Source organism: Trachypithecus francoisi, unplaced genomic scaffold (assembly GCF_009764315.1).
Source record: "Trachypithecus francoisi isolate TF-2019V2 unplaced genomic scaffold, Tfra_2.0 Lachesis_group16, whole genome shotgun sequence".
Taxonomy (NCBI): domain Eukaryota; kingdom Metazoa; phylum Chordata; class Mammalia; order Primates; family Cercopithecidae; genus Trachypithecus; species Trachypithecus francoisi.
In genome coordinates, this window is record NW_022681461.1 from 95,013,416 (window position 1) to 95,025,603 (window position 12,188).

Below are 12,188 nucleotides of genomic sequence, written 5' to 3' on the forward strand. Positions count from 1 at the left end.
GAATCACGGGGGCGGATCTTTCCCATATTCTTCTCATGATGGTCTCATGGGATCTGATGGTTTTACAAAGGGCAGCTCCCCTGCACACGTGCCCTTGCCTGCCACCACGTAAGATGTGCCTTTGCTCCTGCTTTGCCTTCCACCATGATTGTGAGGCCTCCCCAACCACATGGAACTGTGAGTCCTTTCAGCCGTTTTTTTTGTTTGTTTGTTTGTTTGTTTGTTTGTTTTGAGATGGAGTCTTGTTCTGTCGCCCAGGCTGGAGTGCAGTGGCACGATCTCGGCTCACTGCAAGCTCCACCTTCTGGGTTCAAGCAATTCTCCTGCCTCAGCCTCCTGAGTAGCTTGGATTACAGGCACGTGGCACCACACCCAGCTAATTTTTGTATTTTTAGTAGAGATGGGGTTTCACCATGTTGGTCAGGCTGGTCTCAAACTCCTGACCTTGTGATCCACCCACCTCAGCCTCCCGAAGTGCTGGGATTACAGGCATGAGCCACTGTGCTCAGCCTAAATATATATATATATATATATATTTGAGACTGAGTCTCATTCTGTCACCCAGGCTGGAGTGTGGTGGTGTAATCTCAGCTCACTGTAACCTCTGCCTCCCAGATTCAAGTGATTCTCCTGCCTTAGCCTCCCGAGTAGCTAGGATTACAGGCACCTACCAGAACACCCAGCTAATTTTTGTACTTTTAGTAGAGACAGCGTTTCACCATGTTGGCCAGGCTGGTCTCAAACTCCTGACCTCAGGTGATCCACCCTCCTCGGCCTCCCAAAGTGCTGGAATTACAGGCTTGTAATTTATAAAGAAAATGAGGTTTAGGTTGGGTACGGTTGCTCAAATGCTGGATAATCCTACTGAGCCCCCTACCCGCCTAAACCTCATTTTCTTTAGAAATAACTGAGTCTCAGGAATTTCTTCAGAGCAGTATGAAAATGGACGAATATACCTTCCCTCCCTCCTGAACTGCTGAGGCCCCCCGTCAGATCCAGTGGCCCTGCAGGTGTGAGCCCATCTGGATCTTGCTGGGTTCCATTGGTGTGTTTCTCTATCCTTAATGACAGTGCTACACTGTCTTAGTTACTGTAGCTTCATAGTCAATCTTGGCATTGAGGAGTCATGTAGTTCCTTCCATTTCCCATTTTTCTTTAATTGTTTTGGCTGTCCTAGGCCCTTTGCATTTTCATGTGAATTTTAAAATCAGCTCGTCAGCATCTCCAAAAAGAAAACCTTGTGAGATTTGGATGGGGGAATACGTTGAATCTGTACATCATTAGTTGACAGCATTGAGCCTTCCAGCCCGCGATCTAGATGGATCTCCCCATGTCCTTAGGCCTTGCATAGTGGTGATCAGCCATGATTTGCGGTCTTCAGTGTAGACGTCTTGCACATCTTTTGTTGTTAACTATATTTCTAAGGGTTTTACAGGCTTTTAAAAAACTATTATAAATGTTTTTTTTTTTTTTTTTTTTGAGACAGAGTCTTTTTGTTTGTTTGTTTGTTTGTTTGAGACGGAGTCTGGCTCTGTCGCCCAGGCTGGAGTGCAGTGGCCAGATCTCAGCTCACTGCAAGCTCCGCCTCCCGGGTTTATGCCATTCTCCTACCTCAGCCTTCCGGGTAGCTGGGACTACAGGCACCCGCCACCTCGCCAGGTTAGTTTTTTGTATTTTTTAGTAGAGATGGGGTTTCACCATGTTGTCCAAGGTGGTCTCGATCTCCTGACCTCGTGATCCGCCCGTCTCGGCCTCCCAAAGTGCTGGGATTACAGGCTTGAGCCACCGCGCCTGGCAAGACAGAGTCTTGCTTTTGTCACCCAGGCTGGAGTGCAGTGGTGTGATCTCAGTTCACTGCAATCTCCGCCTCCTGGGTTCAAGCAATTCTCTGCCTCATCCTCCTGAGGAGCTGGGATTACAGGCACCCTCCACCACGCCTGGCTAATTTTTGTATTTTTAGTAGAGACGGGATTTCACCATCTTGGCCAGGCTGGTCTTGAACTCCTGATCATGATCCACCTGCCTTGGCCTCCCAAAGTGCTAGGATTACAGGTGTGAGCCATTGTGCCTGGCCATAAATAATATCTTTTAGACTTCACTTTCAAATTTTTTGTTGCCAGTATATAGAAATACAATTGATATTTATAAACTGATCTTGTATCTTACAACCCTGCTAAATTCATTTATTCTTTTTTTTTTTTTTTTGAGACAGAGTCTCGCTCTGTCGCCCAGGCTGGAGTGCAGTGGTTGGATCTCAGCTCACTGCAAGCTCCGCCTCCTGGGCTCACACCATTCTCCTGCCTCAGCCTCCTCAGTAGCTGGGTCTACAGGCGCCCGCCACCTCGCCCGGCTAATGTTTTGTATTTTTAGTAGAGATGGGGTTTCACCATGTTAGCCAGGATGGTCTCGATCTCCTGACCTTGTGATCTGCCCGCCTCAGCCTCCCAAAGTGCTGGGATTACAGGCGTGAGCCACCGCGTCTGGCCAATTCATTTATTCTTGTAGCTTTCTTGTAGATTCTTTTTGACTTTCTACACACATACTTATATTTTCTGAGATTCAAACAGTATTTTCTCTTCCCGTCCAATATGCATATGTACTTTCTTTCTGTTTCTTTTTCTTGCTGTACTGTGCTGGTCAGAACCACCAGTGCAGTGTGGATAGACATGGTGGGCATGGACACCCAAGCCTCATTCCCAGGCATGGAAGCAGGGGTTCAACCCACCACTGAGTGTGATCTTGGCTGTCGGCTTTTTGTGGCTGCCCTTGGTCAGACTGAGGAAGTTCCCTTTTATTCTCAGTTTCCTGAGTGTTTTTTTTTCTTTTTTTTAAATCATGAATAGTTGTTTTTGTGACTCTGTTGAGATGATTGTATTTACTCTTTAATCTGTTAATGTGTTAATTACATTGATTTTCCAATGAAAATCAACATTGTGCTCCTGGGACAGACCTAGTTCGTCATGATGTTGAAGTTATCCTGTTTGTATATTGCGAGATTCTATTCAAACCTGAGTAAGGCTGGACTGAAATTGTCCTTTTTTGAAATGTCTTTACTGGGTTTGGTATGAAGGTTGTTTGCTGGCTTCATAAGCTGAAATGGGAAGTTCATCTTCTTTTCCTATTCTCTGGAAGGTTTTTAACATTTTTTTTTTTTTTTTTTTTTTTTGAGGCGGAGTCTCGCTGTGTCCCCCGGGCTGGAGTGCAGTGGCCGGATCTCAGCTCACTGCAAGCTCCGCCTCCCGGGTTCACGCCATTCTCCTGCCTCAGCCTCCCGAGTAGCTGGGACTACAGGCGCCCGCCACCTCGCCCGGCTAGTTTTTGTATTTTTAGTAGAGACGGGGTTTCACCGTGTTAGCCAGGATGGTCTCGATCTCCTGACCTCGTGATCCGCCCGTCTCGGCCTCCCAAAGTGCTGGGATTACAGGCTTGAGCCACCGCGCCCGGCTAACATTTTTTTAATTTTTGCTTATTTATTTTTATTTATTTTTTTGAGACAAGATTTCATTCTATTGCCCAGGCTGGAGTGCAGTGGCATCATCATAGCTCGCTGCTGGGATTACAGGTGTGAGCCACTGAACTCAGCCAGAATGGAATCTGTAACTTTTAAACCCCCACAAAGAAAGTTTCATGTCCAGATGGCTTCACCAGTGAATTTTATGAAACATATAAGGAATAAATAAAACAAAATTTGCATAGGCCAGGCGCGGTGGCTCAAGCCTGTAATCCTAGCACTTTGGGAGGCCGAGACGGGCGGATCACGAGGTCAGGATATCGAGACCATCCTGGCTAACACGGTGAAACCCCGTCTCTACTAAAAATACAAAAACTAGCCGGGCGAGGTGGTGGGCGCCTGTAGTCCCAGCTACTTGGGAGGCTGAGGCAGGAGAATGGCGTAAACCCGGGAGGCGGAGCTTGCAGTGAGCTGAGATCCAGCCACTGCACTCCAGCCCAGGCGACAGAGCGAGACTCCGCCTCAAAAAAAAAAAAAAATTTACATAAAACCTTCCAAGAGGCTGGGCGCGGTGGCTCACACCTATAATCCCAGCACTTTGGGAGGCCAAGGAGGGAGGATTTCTTGAGCCCAAGAGTTCTAGACCAGCCTGGGCAACATAGTGAGACACCATCTTCATAAAAATGAAAAGATTAGCTGGGTGTGATGGTGTGTGCCTGTGGTCGCAGCTACATGGGAGGCTGAGGCAGGAAGGGAATCACTTGAACCCAGGAGGTTGAGGCTGCAGTGAGCTGTGATCATGCCACTGCACGCCAATCTGGGCGAGAGTTAGACCCTGTCTAAAAAAAAAAAAAATAGATTAAATTGATTTAATCTTTACTAAGTTACAGTACTACTCAGATGCTCTATTTCTTATGTTATTTTGGTGAGTTAGGTTTTTCTAAAAATGTGCCCATTTTATCTGAATTTTTCTATTTATGGCATGAAGCTTGTTCAGTCTTTTTAACTAAAGCATCTGCACTGATGTTCCCATTTTCTTTCCTGTTCATCATTGATGCTTTCTCTCTTTCATTTCCTGGATCGGTCTCACCAGGGCTATCCATCGAATTGGTCCCTCCAACACCAACTTTCATCTTTGTCAATCTCCTCTATGTTTGTTTTTGGCTTTTTAAGTTGTGCTCTTATCTTTGTTATTTGCTTAATTTTACTCTCTTTTATTTAAATTGTTCTTTTTCCCCTAACATTTAGACAAGCAGACATTGCCTATAAAGAAACAGATATGGCCGGGCGCGGTGGCTCAAGCCTGTAATCCCAGCACTTTGGGAGGCCGAGACGGGCGGATCACGAGATCAGGAGATCGAGACCATCCTGGCTAACACGGTGAAACCCCGTCTCTACTAAAAAACACAAAAAAACTAGCCGGGCGAGGTGGCGGGCGCCTGTAGTCCCAGCTACTCGGGAGGCTGAGGCAGGAGAATAGCGTGAACACAGGAGGCGGAGCTTGCAGTGAGCTGAGATCCAGCCACTGCACTCCAGCCTGGGCGACAGAGCAAGACTCTGTCTCAGGCTGGCTTAAAGCTTTTTTTCTTTGCCTTGGGTTTTTGACAACATGGGAATGGTTTTCTTTTGATTTATGTTAGGATTTATAACGCTTCCTGATTCCGACGCCTGATGTCTGTCTCTAGAACGTGCCCCACTGTCCCTTCAGATACGGCTCCCTCCCCATCTGCTTTCTGTGGCTCTGATTACACATACATTAGAGTTTGGTGCCAGATCCCATGTTTCCCAAATTCTTTTACAGATTTTGTAAAACAATATTTTACATATTCTATCCTTTTGATGCTTCATGATTCCATGAATATTTTCTTCTGACCCATCTTGTATTTTACCATTTCTCTCTTCAGCTGTTCTGTTCTGCTGTTAAGCCCACTCATTGAGTTTTTCATTGGTTATTATATTTTTCACTTCTAGAATTTCCATTTGGTTTTATGCCAGAATTGACACTCTTGTTTTTAATTCCTTGAATTTGTTTTTGTTTTTTGAGACAGAGTTTTGCTCTCGTTGCCCAGGCTGGACTGCAATGGCACGATCTCAGCTCACCACAGCCTCCGCCTCCCGCCTTGAATCTGTTTTTAAGGCTCTTACCTGAGTATTTAATATTCCGTGACAGTATTACATATGGTTCTTTTTTATTATGTTAAAATACATCATAGCATGGCCAGGCGCGGTGGCTCACGCCTATAATCCCAGTACTTTGGGAGGCTGAGGTGGGCAGATCACGAGGTCAGGAGATCGAAACCATCTTGGCTAACATGGTGAAACCCCATCTCTACTAAAAATATGAAAAAATTGCCGGTCGCGGTGGCTCAAGCCTGTAATCCCAGCACTTTGGGAGACTGAGACGGGTGGATCATGAGGTCAGGAGATCGAGACCATCCTGGCTAACATGGTGAAACCCCGTCTCTACTGAAAAATACACACACACAAAAAAACTAGCCGGGCGAGGTGGCGGGCGCCTGTAGTCCCAGCTACTTGGGAGGCTGAGGCAGGAGAATGGTGTGAACCCAGGAGGCGGAGCTTGCAGTGAGCCGAGATCGCACCCCTGCACTCCAGCCTGGGTGACAGAGCAAGACTCCGTCTCAAAAAAAAAAAAATACACACACACACACACACACACATTTTATATATGTATTTTATATATAATATATTTTATATATATAACAAAATTTACCATTTAACCATTTTTGAGTATCCAATTACGTATTAATATATTAATATAATTAATTATACAATGTTGTTACAATGTTGTGCCACCGTTACCACTGTCCATTTCCAGAACTTTTTTTTAGACAGGGTCTCGCTGCAGTCCAGGCTGGAGTGCAGTGGTATGACGTCAGCTCAGTGCAGCCTTGACTTCCCACCTCAAATGTGCCCCCGTGATCCAGTTACCTCCCACCAGTTCCCTCCTCCAACACTGGGGATTAAAATTCAACATGAGATTTGGGTGGGGACACAGAGCCAAACCACAGCAAATGCCTCCAGGGCCTTTCTCTGCTGTGGCTCGCATCTAAGTGCCCTCCTTAGGGCTGGCTGCTCGTCCCTTGTCTGCTTTATACCCATTCATCTGCTGATGCCACCTTTCGGCTCCTTGCACACTTTAAGCATGGTCATTGTAAAGCCTGTTCTGTATCTCTTATCTGGGTATACTCTGGGCCCACTTTTATTGTCTGTTTTTTCTTTTGGCTATGAGGCCAAAAGAAAAGCCTATATGAGGCTTTTCTTCTCATATGACTGGTAATCTTTGGTTGAGTAGTGGACATTCAGTATGAAAGCAGCAGCAGTGATTGGAGGCCCTGGATGCTGGCTGCCTCATCTTGGGGGTGCTCCCTGGTCTACATTCAGCTCACCTGACTCCTGGAGTGCTGCCCCTCAGGATGCTTCCCAGGCTCCTCCCTTCCAGGGCGCCTCAACTCCAATTTTCCCACCGCCTCTCAGATGCCCTGCTGGAGGCAGCCATGTTTGTGGGTAGAAGAGGCCAATGCCAGTCATCTCTCAGGATACCCTCCTCCCCATCCCAGCCTCACAATCCCTCAGTACCTCCAGAAAGAGGGATTTCATTTATTTTATTTTATTTATTTATTTTATTTATTTTCTATTTTTTATTTTTATTTTTTTTTGAGACGGAGTCTCACTCTGTCACGCAGGCTGGAGTGTGGTGGTGCAGTCTCAGCTCACTGCAACCTCTGTCTCCTGGGTTCAGGTGATTCGCCTGCCTCAGCCTCCCGAGTAGCTGGGATTACAGGTGGGTACCACCATGCCTAGCTAATTTTAGTATTTTTAGTAGAGATGGGGTTTTGTCCTGTTGGCCAGGCTGGTCTCGAACTCCTGGCCTCAAGTGATCTTCCCGCTTCGGCCTCCCAAAGTGCTGGGATTACAGGCGTGAGCCCATAAAGAGGGATTTTAAATTGCATCTGGAGTCCCTCTCTAAGTCAGCGTCTCTGCCTGTGGAGGAGTTGGAAACTGAGGATGAGCAAGTGGTGGCAGGTGGCCACCTCTGAGGCTCTGCAGGGCACAGCCTGGGCCTCGTGCTCACTCCTCGCTCTGTGTCCCTGGCTGGTGTAGAGGCTGTGCCCAGGTGGGCGTTCTCAAGGCCTTGGCGGAGTGCGGCATCCCCGTGGATATGGTGGGAGGCACGTCCATCGGGGCCTTCATGGGTGCCCTGTACTCTGAGGAGCGGAACTACAGCCAGATGCGGATCCGGGCCAAGCAGTGGGCTGAGGTAAGCAGGTACCCACCACCCTCACTGCAGCATAGCCCCGCAGGTCCATGCTGGTGCTGGGGGACGCTGGGGCCGTTGGCCTCTGCATGTGGCTCTGCAGGGCCCTGCCCTTGAGGAGGCTACCCCCCGAGGCCTCCCAGTGCAGCTTATGAGGCAAAGGAACAGCAAAGAGAAGGCACGAATGCAGGTTGGTGGTGGGAGGTGGTCTGATCCGTGCCCGGGTCTGAGGTGGTAGAGATGATGGTGGGAGGCGGTCTGATCCGTGCCCGGGTCTGAGGTGGTAGAGATGATGGTGGGAGGCGGTCTGATCCGTGCCCAGATCTGAGTTGGTGGAGGTTGGTGGTGGGAGGCGGTCTGATCCGTGCCTGGGTCTGAGGTGGTGGAGATGATGGTGGGAGGCGGTCTGATCCATGCCTGGATCTGAGTTGGTGGAGGTTGGTGGTGGGAGGCAGGCTGGGTCTGAGGTGGTGGATGTTGGTGGTGCAAGGCGGTCTGGGTCTGAGGTGGTGGAGGTTGGTGGTGGGAGGCGGTCTGGGTCTGAGGTGGTGGATGTTGGTGGTGCGAGGCGGTCTGGGTCTGAGGTGGTGGAGGTTGGTGGTGGGAGGCGGTCTGGATCTGAGGTGGTGGAGGTTGGTGGTGGGAGGCGGTCTGGGTCTGAGGTGGTGGAGGTTGGTGGTGGGAGGCGGTCTGGGTCTGAGGTGGTGGATGTTGGTGGTGCAAGGCGGTCTGGGTCTGAGGTGGTGGAGGTTGGTGGTGGGAGGCGGTCTGATCCGTGCCTGGGTCTGAGGTGGTGGAGATGATGGTGGGAGGCGGTCTGATCCATGCCTGGATCTGAGTTGGTGGAGGTTGGTGGTGGGAGGCAGTCTGGGTCTGAGGTGGTGGATGTTGGTGGTGCAAGGCGGTCTGGGTCTGAGGTGGTGGAGGTTGGTGGTGGGAGGCAGTCTGATCCGTGCCTGGGTCTGAGGTGGTGGAGGTTGGTGGTGGGAGGCGGTCTGGGTCTGAGGTGGTGGAGGTTGGTGGTGGGAGGCGGTCTGGGTCTGAGGTGGTGGAGGTGCTGCAGGATGACATGGAGGCCAAGATCGTGAAAAAGGAGCTGATTGTTACAGCCCCTGGGAGTAAGAGGCACGAAGCCTCCATGGGGTTTTCTGACCCAAGGGCCAGGCAGGGCAGCGTGAGCAGCTGAGGATGGGCTTACTGAGTCCTCCCGGCAGGCTGGGGGCCGTGGGGCTGTCCCTGGTTCATGGCACCCAGCCTGGGTTGATTTAGGGCAAGGAGATGTTGGCTTGGGGATGAGATCAGGTCAGGGTGGCTCAGTGTCACAGGAGAGATGTAAACTACTTTGGCCACTAGTTTGGCCTTGTGATAAATGGATTCCAGAATCAGAATACCAAATACAGCATCAAAGACAGCGGTGAGAACAGGCTCCCCTCGGGCCGCAGAGCGAGGGCTCCGTTCCCCAGCAGACGCGGCCGCCGTCTGCCCTCCTCAGTGCCGCGCTTGCTTTTGTGAAACAAAACCGAACTTTGGTTGGAGCCATGAGTGGGATCAGAAGGGTTCGTGTTCTCCTTTTAAAAGGAAAGAAAATTCGTCACCCTCTGTGCGGCAGCAGCTCCCAAGCAGACCTGTGCTGCATTCACGTGGCCTGGGGCTGTCGCCAGCCCCGCCAGCAGGTCCCGAGGCCACTGACACCGGCTCCCCTCTCTGTTCCAGAAATGTGTCTTTCCCTTAAACGAGTCACCCGGTCACCTTCAGTGTGTCGCTCAAAAGAGGGCTTAGGGACTGGTACGCAGCAGGACAGCCTCAGGGACAGTGTCCTCGGGACAGAACCCGTCATGGGCAGAGGTGGCTCAGAGCCGGTCCTGTCCCAGAGCCACCTGGTGGCCTCTCCCTGTCCCTCCCTCTGCGGCTCTGGCGCTGGGGGGGCCAGGAGTGGGAATGGCCAGAGCTCTCTGGGCTGGTCCTCCTTCTGTGCTGGGAACACTGGGCCCTGCAAGCTGGCTGGGGGCAAGGTGGGCCTGGGGTTGTGTGCCCACCCCTCATGCTGAGGAGAGGGGACAGCAGGTACTGGGGTCTGGCTCAGCTCTGTAAGCCCCTCTGGTGCTGGGCAGGGGCTTCCTCAGGGAAGGACTGGGGTCTCTTCTGCCTGTGGCCAAGGCATTCTCACTGCCTGCATCACATGGCGTAAGCATGTCCAGCCCACACTCCAAGCGCTTCCCTCCCAGCTTCCGTCCCCTGAGCCCTAGCTCACTGTGGCAGGGAAGACCCTTCCTCTCTACCCACACTGGGCATTGTGAGGCTAGTTCGAGGTCAGTCTCAAGTCCTGCCTGCCTCACTGAGGAAGGATGGGCCCCAGGCCCACCCAGAAGGAGCCCAAGAGAGTGGACCCCCGATGGAGTGCCACAGTGGCATGTGAGCCAGGGCTGGGTGGCTCTGACCTTCCCAAGAGCACTCCACTGTGTTCTTCTGGCCCAGGAACCTCATGTGCCCAGCAGCCTGCCCCCAGCTCTCCTCCCTGACCCTCCGGCCATGGGCCTGGGCCAGGCCTTGCCCCAGAGCTGAGCTGGCAAAGCCGAGGAGGCCCCAGGCACGGGAATGCTGCGGAGCCTGCGAGGGTAGGGCCAGCGAGGGCTTAGGGGTCAGGAAAGGACTGAGGGTAGGGCTGTATCCTGGCTTTCAGGCCCTGGGGTGTCCACCAGCCTCTGCTCCCTCTGAGGCTCTAGCCAGGGTGCCAAAGAATAGAAACGCCCAAAAACAAAAAAACAAACAAACAAAAACAAAAACAAAAACAAAGATAAAAATAAAAATAAAACAACAACAACAAAAAAAAAGAATAGAAATGCCCTCAGAATAGAAATTATTTACCAATTTTAGAGGTAGAAAATTGTCGGGAGACTATTCTCCATGGATATGTCATGGTACTATTGATAAGACTTGGATCTGTGTCCCGACTCAAATCTCATTTCAAATTGTAATCCTCATGTGTTGAGGGAGGAACCTGGTGGGAGGTGATTGGATCATGAGGGCAGTTTACCCCATGCTGTTCTTGTGATAGTGAGTTCTTGTGAGATCAGGACCTTGGGTGGGGCCCAAGGATACTCTGGACCCCCGTTCCATTCATGAGCCGCTGTCGGGACGCCATGTGTCTGCTGTGGCAGCCCGCAGGGAGAGTGGGAGCCTTCTGTCAATTGCACATGTGCCCCCAGGGCATGACATCCATGATGAAGGCTGCACTGGACCTCACCTACCCCATCACATCCATGTTCTCTGGAGCCGGCTTCAACAGCAGCATCTGCAGCGTCTTCAAGGACCGGCAGATCGAGGTGAACCTCCACCTAGCCCCCAGTGCCTGTCCCCTCCTGGCTCCCGCCTCTTGGCCCTGAGTCAGCCTCCGCAGACACGGGACAGGAGCATGATGGGAAAGGGTCCGTCTAAGCCCCGTCCGCCTGCAGGACCTGTGGATTCCCTATTTCGCTATCACCACTGACATCACAGCCTCGGCCATGCGGGTCCACACCGACGGTGAGCACTACTGCCGCGCAGGGGCGGCCGCTTGGATGCGAGGTGTGGGCAGGGGGAGAGCCCAGCAGCCCTGGGGATCGGGAAGGCCGCGGGGGTCTCCTGAAGGATGCAAACGTATGGGCAGCTCTGTCCTTGGAGGACACAGGATGCCCTTACTAGGCGCACAGACAGGAGGGGGCGTGGCCTGGACCAGAGACCTCAGACAGGAGGAGGCGTGGCCTGGGCCTGAGACCTCAGACGGGAGGGGGCGTGGCCTGGACCAGAGACCTCAGACAGGAGGGGGCGTGGCCTGGGCCAGAGACCTCAGAAGGCCAGACGGGACCCTCGCAGAATCAGTGATGTGGGCTAGACTGATGGACATCATGTGGGAGGACAAAGTGAGGGGCTCCCTCACTCCTGGGGTGAGGGGTTCACAGCAGTTGGAAGTCCTGGGCACACATAATGCAGTGCGACCCCAGAGAAAGAACTCAGTTTTGTTCAGCCCTTGGGCCATGCGCTTCCCTTTGTGGAGGCGGCCTCAGAGAGGTGGGACCTACTAGCTCCAGGACTGCAGAGGCAAGGCTCTGACCCCTGGACCCAGGAGGAGCCTTCTCCGGGTAACCAGCGACTCCGGGCCCCCTCCCCAGGCTCCCTGTGGCGGTATGTGCGTGCCAGCATGTCCCTGTCCGGTTACATGCCCCCTCTCTGTGACCCCAAGGACGGACACCTGCTGATGGATGGGGGCTACATCAACAACCTCCCAGGTACTGCGGTTGGGGGGACCACACGCGGCAGGAGCACAGGCTCCTGGGTCACGCCGCCCCATGGCCCCTGCTGCTGCTGCCTCTGCTCCGAGAAGGCTGGGCTGGAACACGTTTTCCTTAGAGTGTGCCAAGGGAAAATGTCAGGCTGGCATCAGAGCTCCGAGAACATGCACACGCGTGTACACGCACACGCAGG

At 51.9% G+C, this 12,188-nt stretch overlaps 1 protein-coding gene across 11 annotated transcripts in view; it reads left to right on the plus strand.

Annotated features, from left to right (window-relative positions):
• Positions 1-12,188, plus strand: part of PNPLA7 (patatin like phospholipase domain containing 7) — an 80,384-nt gene that overhangs the window by 64,418 nt on the left and 3,778 nt on the right. For 8 of the 11 annotated variants that reach the window (XM_033238362.1, XM_033238364.1, XM_033238371.1 and 5 more), the window contains 5 exons: positions 7,574-7,730; positions 7,831-7,917; positions 10,934-11,050; positions 11,180-11,249; positions 11,876-11,992. In XM_033238362.1, coding sequence (XP_033094253.1) covers positions 7,574-7,730; positions 7,831-7,917; positions 10,934-11,050; positions 11,180-11,249; positions 11,876-11,992 — 548 coding nt within the window. The remainder of the gene's footprint in view (positions 1-7,573; positions 7,731-7,830; positions 7,918-10,933; positions 11,051-11,179; positions 11,250-11,875; positions 11,993-12,188) is intronic. The other 3 variants (XM_033238366.1, XM_033238367.1, XM_033238369.1) reach the window with 1 other exon arrangement.